This window comes from Drosophila erecta, unplaced genomic scaffold (assembly GCF_003286155.1).
Source record: "Drosophila erecta strain 14021-0224.00,06,07 unplaced genomic scaffold, DereRS2 tig00000000-arrow-pilon, whole genome shotgun sequence".
Lineage (NCBI taxonomy): Eukaryota > Metazoa > Arthropoda > Insecta > Diptera > Drosophilidae > Drosophila > Drosophila erecta.
The window spans coordinates 23,078,364-23,093,928 of record NW_020825194.1 but is presented as its reverse complement, the minus strand read 5'-3'; the positions used below and the strand labels follow the sequence as shown (position 1 = coordinate 23,093,928).

The 15,565-nt window shown below is 42.8% G+C and overlaps 1 protein-coding gene across 2 annotated transcripts in view; it reads left to right on the top strand.

Annotated features, from left to right (window-relative positions):
* Positions 1–13,335, top strand: part of LOC6553768 — a 71,886-nt gene extending 58,551 nt beyond the window's left edge. For both annotated transcript variants that reach the window (XM_026979036.1, XM_015154180.2), the window contains 11 exons: positions 1,117–1,172; positions 1,499–1,683; positions 1,794–1,991; positions 4,642–4,847; positions 5,015–5,238; positions 6,382–6,721; positions 8,517–8,581; positions 9,049–9,271; positions 10,057–10,184; positions 10,279–10,389; positions 10,772–13,335. In XM_026979036.1, the coding sequence (XP_026834837.1) occupies positions 1,117–1,172; positions 1,499–1,683; positions 1,794–1,991; positions 4,642–4,847; positions 5,015–5,238; positions 6,382–6,721; positions 8,517–8,581; positions 9,049–9,271; positions 10,057–10,184; positions 10,279–10,389; positions 10,772–11,032 (1,997 nt within the window). In that variant the 3' untranslated portion in view covers positions 11,033–13,335. The remainder of the gene's footprint in view (positions 1–1,116; positions 1,173–1,498; positions 1,684–1,793; positions 1,992–4,641; positions 4,848–5,014; positions 5,239–6,381; positions 6,722–8,516; positions 8,582–9,048; positions 9,272–10,056; positions 10,185–10,278; positions 10,390–10,771) is intronic.
* The last annotated feature ends 2,230 nt before the right edge of the window (positions 13,336–15,565 follow it).

The following is a 15,565-nucleotide window of genomic DNA, read 5'->3' as shown; positions in this document are numbered from 1 at the left end:
CATATGCGTTACATAGAACTTAGTTGTGTTTTGCCAGCCCTGCAGATCCTGCGACCACGCCCCCAAACTGTTGAAAGTATTACCCCGAATTACCCCCATTTGACTCTCACTCTCTCAAACTACTTGCCTCCTCCCGGACTCCAGTAATAGGCAATAAACAAATTTGTGGAATATTTACATTTAATTTTCGTTATTTATGTGCATTTCTGTTATTTTGATTTAATAAATTTGACCATATTTTGTACTGGGGCAAGGGGGCTGGGGTGCGGGGGGCATTTGAACGTTTTGTGATTACCAATTGAAACTGAAGAGCGAACAAAAAGTTGGTTAATTAAAATGCAATCGATAACTGCTGCCGCCTGGGCCAATCAGCGACAGTGATTGTGATAGTGATTCCCGATTAAAGCCCGAATATGGAAATGGTTTAGTAATTGGGTTCTAATCAGATGGGTATGGGCTTTCAAACTGGTCTAAACCTCTATCCTGGCCTTCAGTTAAGAATCGCGCGAATGCAGATTCACGATTCACGATTCACGTGTGAATTACAGCTGAATCGCGATAGTTAAATAAGCCAATTGAGAATGAATGGGCGAATAAAAGGCTAAAAACGGATATAAATAAATGAAATTAATTAGGAGCATGCAGCGGCATATGTGCGCAAACAAAGAGCGCAAATGAGTCCAGCATTTTAATTAGTTATAAATGCCATCCACTCTCGATTGGTGTAATCAGCGATTTTACAATTTATTTAAAAAAACCAAACCAGGACGATTGAGCCTAAACCAAAACCAATTGCATTACCAAGTTGGTTGGCGACAGGCGGCACAGGTTATTTTTTATGGTGCCACCGCCGGTCGATGGCGCCAAATCCGCATCCGTATCCGAGTCGAATATGCTGAAAAAGGGTTGCGCAAATCGAAAACTAATGAACTGTTTCTAACATTTTCCCTACGCATCTCCGCTGCGGTCACCATTTACCATCAAATCCGTCAAATCCCAAAACGGTCGATCCTCTCCCTTGGGCAACATTTACTTCATGCAAATGGCACTGCAACTGCTACGCAAATGCAAATGCAAATGCGACTGACACACTTGGGCACGTTTGGCCGGTTGCAGGTGGTCAGGACGTCGAAGTTGACCTCTCAACGGAAATAATCAAGCAACACTTTCAGGTGAGTGCAAAGAAAAGCCCCGAAACGACGCATGGAAAATGCAAAGTGCAGCTCACACAATTTGTAGCGATTTATTAGGGTGCACTGGGAGAAATGGAAACAATTTTCTACTTGCTCAACAACAAGAAATATGTTTAAAAATAGACATGCAAACTATCTCTTTTCTCTCCTTCATAGAGACTGATTATGTATTATATGAAATTCAATTTATAAGTTGACACGTTTTAGTATTTAAGTATTCGAAGGATCCACTACTATATGCTCTAGATCTTGCTATTTAGTGCCCTTAAAGATTTGCGACTACGATCTGGTTTCTCTCGCCGCAGAGTACCTGTCACACGGCACTGGACACCTGCCGGGAAGATCCGTCCTGCTCATCGTCGTTGCAGCCAATGCTGACGCACTGTGAGCTGCACCGGTGCAATCGCAACGCGTGCATGTCCTCGCTGCAGGCCTTCTACAAGGGCCCCCACGAGGACCTCAATCTGGACATCGCCTTTTGTCTATGCAAGTAAGTGGCTGGGCCAGCGAGTACTGGTCCTCGTACTGGTACTGGTACTGGTGGTGCTGGTGGTGCAGGATGGCGGAAAACCAACCAACCCATTGTTCGATTGGTTTCAGAAAAACAAGCAGCAGCCAGCAGAACGGCAATGGCAATCGGCACGACATGTGCATGATTGCACAGGAAAAACTGCATCCAGTGTGCGCGCAGCGACCGCCCGATAACAGTAATCCGGCCAGCTCCAATGGCATTTACTACCATCCACCGCCCGCCTGTCACGTGGTCGCCGACAGCTGCAAGGAGGACCGCGAGTGCAGGTGGGTCATGGGTAGAGGGTATGGGTTAAGGGGCCGAGCGTCATAATTCAAAAGTCGGGCGTTAAGCGGAACCGGAAGTATGGGCGATGCAATGTATATTTCCCGAATGTGATGGTGTTCGTGTCCAGGGAGCAAGCAAAGCTTTAATTGCGTTGCCTTGACAGCATTAATTTTATATTCAAATTCTATAATTTACATTATTCGGATTGAAAAAACGAAGCCTATTAAGGGATATATTAGCTCACCAATTAGCATTGTTATATACAGCGCTTTAAAGTATCAACGTTTTTTTAATGGAGTGAATTGATTAATAATATTTTATGAATTCAAATAACTACCAACAAAACATTAAGAGAGATATACTTTATTTAGAATTGATGTATGTACGAGTATGTGTGTCGAATTATAATTCGTCGGTCCTTTAATATTACAAATAAAATTAAATTCAAAAGAACAAAAAAGTACTGTTCCCTATAAAAGGCTACAAACGGATACGTTTTCTAGTACATTCTTCATAATACAAATTTTGAAAAAATCCTTCATATATTTTCACCATATATAAAGCGCCAGAAAGGTGTTTTAAGGTTTAGCCCAAATTCAATTAAATCAAATTGAGTTTCGGAGACTTATACTTGGGCGCGCCTTGATATCGAATTAGAGGTGTTTAGCCACGGCAAAGTCGGCGAAAGCCGCAACTTTGTTGCCACTCAGCCGAACTCGTTAGAACTGACACCGTAGAACGGCGGGTTAGTTGGCTCATGGCTGCCGGAGCACGGTACTCCGAAATTCCGTAGTTGCCGCCAAGCGGGGCATAAAATTACCAGTTTGCCGAGGGCACCTCCTCAATCTCCGCGGAACAGCTCTTCATTAGGCGACGGATGCTGAAAGTTGCAGCCGGAGCGCGAGAATGTGTCAAACACAAAGTTAAGTTATAAATACGATGCTGCTGCTGATGCTGTTGCTGTTGCTGATGCTGATGCACCCTACAGCTTCCATCTCGGATGCACACATGTTTAGAAGTGGGTGGTCGGCGGTGTTTGTTTGTTTGTTGTCATGTTACGGCTGAACGACCGCAAAGTACGTGGTCGTAGCTGTGGCTCTGGAAATTAATTGCCTTTTAAGTGAATCGCACTTGCTTTGGTAAACAACTAAATTGGGCTAATGACGCTCATTTTGTATGCTTCATCCGAGGGAGGGGACAGAGGAGGCAGAGTTGGGTCCTCCGAGAAGTTAGAGGCAACGTGTAGAGTGCTTATGTTGACTTATTACGTATACGACGCGTTGTGCGCCAACACGTGCCGTTTGCGAACGTGTTTCCGGCGGGTAACGCTCATTTGTTTGGCTGCCATCGAAGCTCTTGGTTGCACAAAACGTTGCAGGCATTACGCAACCAAGAAAGTGCAAGAAAATCCCGGCTTGCGTCAGTCGGTGATTGAGATAAGAGGGTGGAAATTCAGAAATATGCTCTTTTTAGTGCTGCAAAAGTTCTACTGGCAACTGTGGGATGGAAAAGTTTCTAAAACTTGAATCCCTAGAAAAACGACATGGCATTTCTAAAGCGTTTTTCTGGGGGCGACATGTAACTCGAAACCTAAAGGGACTTTTTTGCATTTTTATGAGGTCAACAAGTCAATTGAGCACAAGCAATATTCATAGTCTGTATTCCAAGGGTCAAAATAGGATTTTCGTTTACTCAAAACCTAAAAAGTAGTAGAGAGACCGAAAAAGCTGAAAGCTATAACACATCGTAATAATTTTTGGTATATTTAACCAAACAATTTTTATGTTGTATTCATCAACATTAAATTTTTGTAATTTAAATTAAAAGTAAACAAAATGGCTGAGAAAACAATTGGAATATAAGAAATATTCCTTTCCTTTAACGTACTCAAACATAGCAGTGTATTTAAATAAGAGGCCCAGTATTTCCCCATATGGAATTGGTTCCACCTTAGTCCTACCATAGCAATATTGTTGACATATATGTCAGACATCCCAACTGCAACCGCAATTAGGCAGCATCCTATCAGATTGGAATGTCCAAGTCGTCGCCTTGAGTCGATAAGCTGCAATTGAAATATTACGCATACGTCGCATGGCACTTGACCCAAAATCACCACTCGAATGTCGGAGATTGGGGACTCATAAATTAAGTGGCCATGATGCTTCGGTAGAATGGGCATTCGCACCAAGACGATGAAATGCAGCAGAATGCCGGCACAAATTGGTCGACATCAATCTCAGGCGAGAGAGAAGCTGCACTGCAGGTAAAGTCCCACTTATCACTGGAATCTCGGGGGGAACCGGACCTGGAGAACTGCATCTGCAGCTAACTGGCGCATGGCAGGCAGAGATCGGCAGACGCACTGCCTCCATGATTGAAATGGGGATGGCAGCTTCTCTCGGAGCTTACTTGTGTTTTACGAGTCTGACTATAAGTGAACCGTGGGAAAATTGGTAGTAATTCTAAAGGCTGTCTTCATTCTTAATAATAAGCAATATCGATAGGGAGAAGTCACAAAAATATATATTGATTATATATATACGATGTTAAGGAGTAAAGAATTCAATTACTTGACCCTATTAAAATTTATTATTTGGGCTTAACTCAGTATGACGGCTTATAGACAATTTGCATTTCCCTTACCAGACTGAAGTTGGAGTATTACGAGCAGGCCTGTGCGGTGGACAGCGTGACCAAAAAATGCGCCGGCAGACCGAGTGGGTGTCGAACAGCAATGATTGGCATTCTGGGCACCATGTTGAGGACGACCTGCGCCTGCCAAGGAACGGATCCCCAGCACCTGTACCAGTGCGTTGGGTGGCGGCGTCTGCTCTGGATGAACCCATGTGTGGGTAAGTCATGCGACCTACGAAGTGCACTCGGAGAAATGTAGCAACACTTTTTAAATATACCTGCAAATACCTGTAAATTTATTACTTTTTTGTCTATACTTCAATTATAATTTGTTTTCCTTTCCCCAAATCCACGATTAACGCCCACAATCTTGGACTCTCGACAGTTGAGGCTCAAAAGGACTTCCATATGAAGCGATTAGCCGAGCTCGGTTTCCTCACCACCACAACAACAACGACCACCACGACGACGACAACAACGACGACGACGACCACGCGGGCTCCACCGCCCCCACCTCCGCCCACCACAACAACCACTACGACGACCAGCCTGCAGCCGAGGCAGACGCCAAGGAAGCCTGCGACGCACATCTTCAAGGACGTTATTACGGTAAGCGACTACTTAGGCGTCGGATACTCCCCTTTGAGACCTAATTGCTCCGCTGCGGTCAACTACTGGTTAATCCCATTCGCATCGCCTCGTTCCGTTCGATTTTAACGAGCATCAACAACAGTTACCTGTTCCGAATTCCCAGCAGCATCCCCTCAGTCCGTTCATCTTGCCCAGTTGTCCGTCCGCCCGTCCGCTCGTCCGGCCATCCGTCAGGCCGTCGGTTCGTTTTCTGTTTTCCAATCAGCACTCAATCAGTGGCTCAAATGGAGCGGCGGGGGCGTGGCTGGCCGAACGGCAAAGCGGACAATATGCCACACAACATACCGGGTCAATCCAAAGTCCACAGCCACACCATGAATGCTGCTATGGATTTTGCCCTGTCCTGCGTCGAGCACTCGAAAAAAGTTTGCGGTTCTCATTTCACAAAGTATGAGAAATCAAAGAAATGAAAAATATAAATAAATAAGCAGCCTAAATATTGAAATTTGACGGATGTCTTTAAATTACATGTTTCCTTAAATTAAAACAAGCGATTGCTGTTTACCTGAACACATTTTCATAAATGAAACTAGGCCTACTCCTAATCTTAATATCTATTTAAATGTGGCAGTTCTTCTTATTTATTACTTTAAAAATGTTTTTAAAGCTGCAATAGTATTTGGTTTTGCAGTATCTGAAGAACTGTTTTAATTAGCTCGGGTGTCCTTTTCTCCGAGTGTGGGGACGCGTCCTGTTGAAACTCTGTTTCCGCTGCTGCTTGTGACCGAGTTCCTCGGGTTGGCAAACCGACAAAGCAATCAATTCCTGACCTGCAGCCAATGTAGCTGCCTTTGCTGCTGGAGCGCCAGAAAGATTAAGCCCCACTCCCTTCCTCTTTGCCAACACACCGCAACAATATATATACATATTCGCATTCGTTTTCAAACTCTTTAACATCTTTTCTCTTCCTACCAAACAATTGCAACAATGAACCGCAAAAACCACGAAAAATGCAAATAAATAAATAAAAATGCGGAACAACAAATATGAAACAAACAAAAAATGAAATAAAATTGAAAAACCGCGAAACGCAAAACCAAACCGAACCGAACCAAATAAAAAATGGCAACAAAAATGTCGGGAAACCGGTGAAAACGGCAGGCAAAGGAGAAATCGGAGCCATCATCGGTGGAACACAATTATCTCGATCCGCCCGATTCGATACCGCTGCCCAGCGTGAATGTCGAGAGCGGCGGAAATGGCGGAAATGACGATTATCACAACGGCAATGGACACGGCAATGGACACGGAAATGGAAATGGTAACGGCAACGGCAGACGTAAAAATGGCGGAAAGGGACGCGGCGGCAGTGTAGATTTCGATGATCCAGTAATTTTCGTCGACCCAAGGGAAACAACAGAATTTGTGGGCATCAGCATCACGGAGCCGGTAACCACAACAACCACAACAATGGCCACCACGACAACAACACAGCCGCCAAGTAAGTAAATGCAAGTGGGTAATAATGTGGACCACCCAGTCAGTTGGAATCGGACATCCAATTGAGGTCGTATATGTCCAAAAAATGTTATCTCTTTGCCCGTCAATTAGGGGGCACATATTGGCCGGCCTCTGGTGCGTCATCTAAACTTTTCAGCGGCCTTGGTTAATTTATGTGGCAGCCATATTGAGAGAAAATTCTCGTTCTGATTTCAGGGAATTTTCTCTAATAAGTACAAGCTAAATTAGCTAAGTTCATATCTTAAGGCAGTGAGGTTCGATCTAGTATATTATCTTTCTAGCTCAAGAAAAGATGCTAACTAAATGTTGACTGAGTAAACTGGTAGGCATTTATATTCAAAGAGAAATATGTATGGATAGCTAATAAACTTAAGATAGTAATTACCACACTCTATTTCATATTTAAATAACTCTCTTTTGAAGGGATCCAAACATTCAGAAAGCAGCCAGATTTGTTTTTCGTGCACACCCATCACTCATAATTTTCGTTCTTTTGGGTATCGTTTCCGTTTTGAAGTTTTCAACATAATTGATGCGGTGGCTGCGGTTGTTTGGCTAATTGAAAGCATAACTCAGCGGCTGCCGTTATTATTATTTTAATATTTTGTGCGGCAATCATTTAAAATTCAGTATCCGCCATGGTTGTCTCGCCCGCCCACATCCAAAAGCAGACCGGAAATGAGTTTGCTTTCGGCCGATGTGGCAATTATTCAAGTGTACGTAGTGCATATGTGCGGCAAATCGCCTGAAAGGACCTCCAAAATGCCGTAGTCTTGCGGACCTAGGACATTGGCAAATCCGATTAGGTTTTGAATGCCAAACGCACACATATCACTCGACTGCACTGTGATAATACTTCCGTTATTTAAAACCTCCTGCCGAGGACATCGTTTATTGTCCATTCATTTATCACAGGGACTCCGGGCTCGAAACGTGTTTACAAACATCATTAAAAATGTAAATGAGTTTGTTTGTTTGTCCGCCGTCCATCCGTTTGTCAGTCATTCGGTCAGTTATTCAGTCGGTCCGTCCGTCATCCGTGTGGTCAGCTCGTCCGCCGGAATAATTTAGACACTTGGGACATTCGGCTTTGAATTTTGCATGAAATGTTTCTGCCCGCAGCTGAACCCGTTTGTGTCTCATCTAAAATTGATTTCGCCGGGAAGTGAGGCGGAGATTTTAAAACTATATTTAACCATTGTAGCCCACCGACCCCGCTCAATTATTTATGTGCATGTTATGGCGACTTTATTGGCAAAGTTGGGCCTAATAGGGATTTTGATTAGATGGCAAAGCCCCAGGTGCCAGTTAAGTTGCATCTTGGCAGTCTAAAGTGCCCGTTGGTAGTAATTAAGTGGCAAAGTCTTCCACTCCGACTCCCAAGTGTGTATGCATGTGCAAATTTGTGCCATATAAACACGAATCCCCTTCACCAGCCACCCGGCAAAAGTTTTTGCCCAGGAAAAACTCGTAATGGCGTTGATGACATGATGAATGCTCCACATGAGTGGCGGACATCCGTTATTTGGGCATGAGTGGCAGGGTCGCATTGTGTACGTTGCCTGCCACCAAAAAAAGCTGAAGCGATGTGTGTCCTTTTGGGGTGGTGCAAAGTCAAGACCTAACGGCCACACTAAAATCCCAACAAAGTGCTGCAAATAGAGTGAGAATTAAGTTAAGGCGTTAAACTAGTTTTTAAACGAACTTAAAGTTTCCGCAAATTAATTGAATCAAATATTGCATTAAATAATTTATACATTTGATGTTGTTTGCAGGAAACTGCGTTGTCCAGCGACCCCGTCAGTCGGATCAACTTATTCGGGAAGGCAGCAGCAAACGAGTAAGTAAATTATTGCGAAATCAAAAACAATTACAATTAAATGCCAAAAATACTCCAAGCATTTAAGTGTTTTATTTATCAACGCACTTAAGCGAAAATGGCAAGTCTGAAGCCAAATAAGTGTCAAATAATATTTCATTTATTTTTGTGCCCGGCTTTGTTGTTCGGAGAGTGCTTTCTGGTGCATTTACATAACTAAAAGTTAAGCCGGAGAAAAATGGTCAGTCAGCTGAAAGTTACAATTTTCCTGCGAACAGTTGAATTTAAATCTAGCACGCGGCGGCATGTGCTAGGTAAAAATGGGGAATCATGATATATAAATAGGAATTCAGCAGGCGAAGTAGAGGGGGAAATAAATTTCGCTTTGTTTGCGCACTCATTTAATTATTACACCGGTCGTATACGTAATGCACCCGCACAATGCCACTTTATTCCTTCACTCATCGCGGGGAATTCCTTCGTTTCAGATCTACTCCTTGGACGACGTCGAGTGCAGCGAGCTGTGCAGCTGCGGCGAGTCGCTCATCCTCACCTGCCACGCCCTCTGCGTGCCATTCGCCCCGTGCCGCACCGCCCTCGCCTTCTACAGCCACGCCTCCCCCGCCTACCAGGCGTTCCGCGGACGCTGCTTGTGCTACTCGGGCCGCTTCATCTGCATGAAGCCGCCGCTCGGGGAGTACATTCTGCCAGGTGAGTTGCCAATTCTCCTCCCTTGCTCCTCCCCTCGAAAGGATATCAGAGTCTGCCTGCCTGCCTTGTTGCGGAGGTCCTGCGGTGGCGTGTCGGGTTCGCTGTGCGTTAAGCACTTAGCGATTATCGCCAGCGACAGGCGATGACGAGGCACGGCTGTCAGGAGGAATGCAGCAGCATTTTTGCGTGTGGCTGCCCCAGAGCTTTTCTAGAGTCCTACACTAAGCAAATTTAAATTGCTGTAAGGTTTTAAAGCATTAGATTGATTGAACACAAATAACATATTGCTTTTATCAATATTTTAAACTTGAAACACCTAGTAAAATATTTTTTGTAGTTTTACACATCAGGCAGGTAGCAGGCCTTGTTAAAATATATGTATAATTTTCATGATGAAACCCAAGCGAAAAATGAAATGACGCCAAGTCTCGCTTAATTTTAAGCTGCTTATTTAGGCTTAGCAAATATATTTATTCTTTTTTTAAAGACCGCAATATTTTTCCCGAACATAGATCAGATGTTGCCAGTATCCTGAGAAACTTAAATCTTAAAATTCCTTAAAGCCTTTGTCAGAGGGCCTCTTCCTTCGGCAAGTAGCCACTTTAGAGCGTATTTGGCACAAAAAGGGAAGAGGACCCATTGTGGCAGCCAGGTTGCGTGGTCCTTGTCCACTTGCCACACGGCACTTGCGTGCGTCTTCGTGCGCGGACCCCGGCAGTAAATTACATTTGCTGCAATTGATGCGGCACTCGCTACATATTTCGTCCCTCTGTTCTCGCTTCCAGGTGGCATATTCCTGCTGCTCGGATACAGTGCCGCGGATGAGGCGCTGCTGAGGCCCCACACCAACCTGGGGGTGCAGGATGCCGTGCGGGCCCTGCAGCAGTACGTAACCACATACATCGATAATCAGGTAAGCCACCGGTCCGCCGATCGCATAATAAAGTATGGCCAGCAATATATTAATTGCATTCCGACGTTGGTTTACTCATCCCCTCCCGCTACAGACGCAGTGCACCCTCACGCTGTTCAATATGACCGAGGAGAACATCATCATCGCTGCGAGGCTGCCGCACGACGGCAAACTGAAGGATATTGACTTGCTGCGTAAGGAGAAGGTTCGTTGAAATGCCACAGGCAAGACTCAGATGCACAGGGAAAAATATGAATGGGTTGGAGCCACTTGCATTGTGTTTCAACTTATGGGCATTAGAAAATAGTAACTATATGTAAAGTAATTTTAATCATTAACAATTACCTGCCACAACAGAAAGCTTTCATTAATAACTAACTGCCAATACAGAAAACTTTTACTTGTATTACTATTTTGTGGCAACTAGTTAAAGTAATTGAATGTAAACTGTAGCCACATTATGAGTTATGTAGCTTAGGAGTGGAGTTGCAAAAGCCCATAATATTTATCCGTGTGCCCAACGTCAGCAAATCCATTTCCCGAACTAATCCAATCGACTCTGTTACTGCTTATCTGGCTGTTTGCAGGACGAGTGCACCGCGATACTGAAGACCATCAGTCATCAAATCAATAGCGAGCACAGCGAGCTCCAATCCCACCGACTGCTGAGCATTTTCAAAATGTCCGAGGTCGAGGTCGTTTGGCCCGAGAGCACGAGTGCGGCGGCCAGAAGTGGACATGGTCCTGGCCAGTTTGCCGGATGCCGCCGGCTGCTCTACGCGGCCATGCTCGCGCTGGCGTATTTCTCCAGATGGACAACGGTGCGTATGAGCGATGTGGCTACATGACAGCCACATAGCTGAAGGACTCGAGCCAGGACAATTGCATAACTGTACGTAGTAGAAATGTGTAGGGTGGGATAAGCGGTGGGAAATGCGCCAGGCTAAGTGCGATACATGGAACGATAGCGATTACTACAAACTTTAAAGATATGGTGCATTATCTTTGGCGGCGCACATGGCATAGCGTATTCATAATGTGTTGTATACATCTAGTGGCTAGTTCTGTGTTGCTTTGTTGTTGACCTTTGACGATGTTGCTGTCTCTTTTGATACGTACATACATATGTGAAGCATTGCGGGATATACAAGTACATACAAAGGAAACTTGTAGGACATACGCCTAGAACTCATCTAGTTTAATCTATAATTTAATGTGAAAGGAAACTGCTGTCTACATAATAATATTGTTAGCCTATAACAGAGGCGCACTCGATAGTTGGATTTGATGTGGCGTGTACATAGAAGGCATATGCATTAAGTACTATCCGTAGCTAGAGTTTTATACGGTAAACAATAATAAGAACCCCTGTCTGTCTGTCTGACCATTCGTCATTATCGCACCCAAACACACACCTCGCTTCGCTCTTATTGTTTGGTCTTTGAGCCTCAATTAAAAAGAATTATTACCCGCTTAAACCGTGCTTACTTCGTTAAAGGATGTGAGTGCCTCTTCTGGATGTGCCAGTTCTCTTTTGATTTTTAATTACTATTTAATGTGGCATGGCCTCCGCCTTTCCGCCTTTCCATCTTCCTTCTGGCGGGCATACAAATAATAGTCAGGCGTGCGAATGAACTCATTTAACGTATTCACATTCGCATTCGCGGCTGAGCGCGCAAAACGTTATTGTTAATTTATTTCATAGTTTTCCGTTTCGTTTGGAGGTGCGAAAACAATTACGGTTTCATTATCAATTATGCGTTATGCATTTCGATTGTTGCCACAATTTCACCGGGGCGGCTTTTACCGCGACCTCGCCTCGTTTCAACAGGTTTCATTGCTTACGCCGGAATCCAGAATCCTGAATCCTGAATCCTGAATTCTGATTACCGTTTCAGTTCGCTGTACATACTCTTACCACTTTGAACTCAATTTACGTAATGAAATACTAACAGTACATATCAATATGAACACCTAAACGAGTTTTACACGGAAGCAAAATTCTTACAATGTCCCTCGATTGCTCGAATCTTTTGTACATAGTTCTTTATACCACTATACTATGCATAATATTTACAACGATATACAAGAAACAAAAGTACTTGGCTAAATTAACCCTATGAAATATGGTATAAATACTTGATTCACGTTAAAACAGCAAAGATGAACTGTATATTAAGCGAAACTTCAGTTGAGCCTTAAATAATGTATGCAAGAGCGAGGAAATAGCTATTGTAAATAGGAATATTAAAAACACTTGAGTGAATGGAATATCTTGGAATAACAGTCGAGTGTTTGACTTAAAGACTCACGCTATTCACGCACTACTCACTTTAAGTCTAAGCTTGACCATTAGAAGGAAAACTTGTAGCAGTGTGAAATGTGCGCATATTGAAAATGGTCACAATCATGAAAAAATGTCTTCCTTAATGCATATACTCGGCGATATGTGTTATGTTTATACACATTAATATATATACACATTCTAACTAATACCTATACGATAACCTGGCAAAACCCTAGCCTGCGCTTCAGTTAGACAAATGATAATGTAATATAGACACCAAGGGCTAAACCGTATCTCTATCGAATATCCTGCAACTATAACACTGTTAACACAAATTGAATCTAACCGCAACATATCTAAGTCAAATATACCCCAAATAAATATATAAATATAAATAATTATACATATGCGTAAAGTTATAAACGTTAGAAAGCATTGAAAACCACTTAACTAGTCTCTAGAGGAAGCATCGCTTTATCCTAAAAGTATATAGGCAGCATCAGCAGAAAAGTGTAAAGTTTATTGGAAACCTGCTTCTAGCTAAATATTAGACGAATTTAAGGCTATCCAACCCAAACACTGGCTACTCGGAGCAGCTCGTAGGTCGCTAGGAATAGGGAAAAATAGTAGAATTGTTGGGGCATTGGATTTCAGTTCATTTGCTATCCTATCCATATCGTTTGATGGCCCACGAATGCAGCAACTAAGTCGTTATAGTTTCGGATCATATCGGTGGCAGGTCGACAGTATTGTTTCATCTCATCACCTCACTTTTAGGGTGCGGACAAAGCGTAGCTACAATGTAAAGTACCGTTAAAGTAAACTGATAAATGAAAAGCGAAAAAATGCAAAAATGCAAAATGAAAAACAAGAACAGAAACAGAATCAGAAACAATGATGAAAATTACAAAATAGTCGCATTAATGTAAAAAGCAAGCAAAATGCAGAGGAAAACTAGCACTCAAATAGCAATCTGTAGCATGGATACGAGAATCTGAATGGCATCGTAATGAAACGCAAAACGGAGCGAATACTTTGAAAATGATGCAAGAGGAGTACGAGAGCCACACTCCAAGTTTAAAGCTGCAAGTTAAAACCTACAAAGTAAATGATATATCAATAAATATACGATATGTTAGGAATGCACACGAGTGCGTGATTTGTAAGTAAGCGGGCTTTATGTTAGCGTATACAACCGAATTGAGGTATAAAGGATAAAGATAATTTATATATAAATTATGAAACAATGCAAAGCGAATAGAAACCAAGCGATACGTCGTAGCATATTTGTAATAAAAACAATGTAAGTGAGACAACATGAAGAACAAATGCGAAAAAATAAAGAAAACCACAAAATATAGAAAGTAAATATTGCGTGTTCTCTTATTTGGTCAGCTGAAATTAATGTCCTGGTAAGTTTTGTTCGAAAAGGTAGTACGATACTAATTTTAAATAAATATTCAATATCATAATTATTTTAGAATATACAAAATAAATGAGCAGGCAATACACTCTTTACACTCTTTAAAAATGAAGTCCGCTTAAATCGATTTATATGTAGGTAACTAAAGGATTGGGTATCTGTTACGCTCCTCCTTTCTTATTTCTGGGCCACATGGCTCTCGATGTGCACTTCATTATTGACCCCCAAAAGGCTCCCAGCGATCGGCAACTAAGTATGTGACACTATCGAAGCCATCGAACAAAGCCAGCACACAATGGACGACAAGGGAGTGCTGGAATTGAAAGGAATGGAACATGGGCGGTAAACAACAAAGACAGCGCAATATGAAGAAGACCTGAACACTCGGTAAAAAAGCAGGGTAAACAAGGGCAAAAAGGCGGCAGTAGGAAAGCAAAACGAACTGGCTGAAAAGAAAAGCCAACCGCACACAATGCTTTTGAATGTGGGGCCATGGAACAAAAGATGAGCCGAAGACAAAGACACTTGCTCAAGGCAACGCCGTTTCATGGCTTAAGCTCAAGTTCCCTGGGAACCACTCGACTGCACTCCACACACCCACAAGCATCGGCACACACACATCTACCACAACACACACACACCACACACACACACACACACGAGCGTACTCGAACAACAAAGAGTAAGGTCAATCATTGGAATTTTGCCAGTTAATTCGCATACAAAAGGCGGTGGCCCAGAAGAGAACGAAAATAACACGACCTCCTTCTGGCTTTGCAGCCCCTTCTGACCCGCCACGCCCACTGGCATGCTGAGTTTGGCATTTATACTTCCACTTAATTAGGTAATAAATGATTGAAGAAATTATGTCTAGACGTGAGGACAATTCGGGATGCCTTGGCTGAGACTCACACACTCACTACGAATTCATTCATGGCACGTGAGGGGTTGAAGTTGGCGAGTTTCCACACAATCACCCATGCTGTTTTGCGACATCCATTTAAATAGGATTCGCAATTCATTCTCACCGCGCTGAACGTGTTTTCAAAGCCGGCATAAATTGTAAACAATTTCTTTTTGATTCAATTTGTATAACCTGCCGCCGCTAAGTGGCAATGCTTTTATACAAAGCCCCTCACGAGCATATGTATTTATTTCGCATTTCATATGGCATCCAAAGGACGAACGATCCCTGAATCCTGAATAGCAAACTGCGAATGAATCGTAATGAAAGCAGGAACGGGGCGGATACGCGATGCGGGCTTGCCAGTTCATTAATATGGTGCAAATGCTGAAGGTCGATGAAGTAAGCCATGTATTGCTGGTTAAAGGGCACAATAAGAAAATACGTTTAAAAACCTATTACCAAATTGGCAAAAAAGTGAAAAAATACTTGTTCAAAATGAATTTATTTATTTGAACGGTGGCTATACAAAGCGGCTTACTATTAATTAAATATTATTTTTGCCAATGGCAACAAAAGCCACTCTATTTTGGGACTAATAAAAATAGTTTAGTAATTACCAAAACAACAATATGTTCAAATTGCTTTTCATTGACAACCGTTTAAAGTGTAATGTATCCTGTATACAGCTTTATTGCAGGAATTTCAAAGTAAGTAAATAAGAGGGTAAGTGACACTATTTTTTTTCACTGTACAGGAGTAGTCAC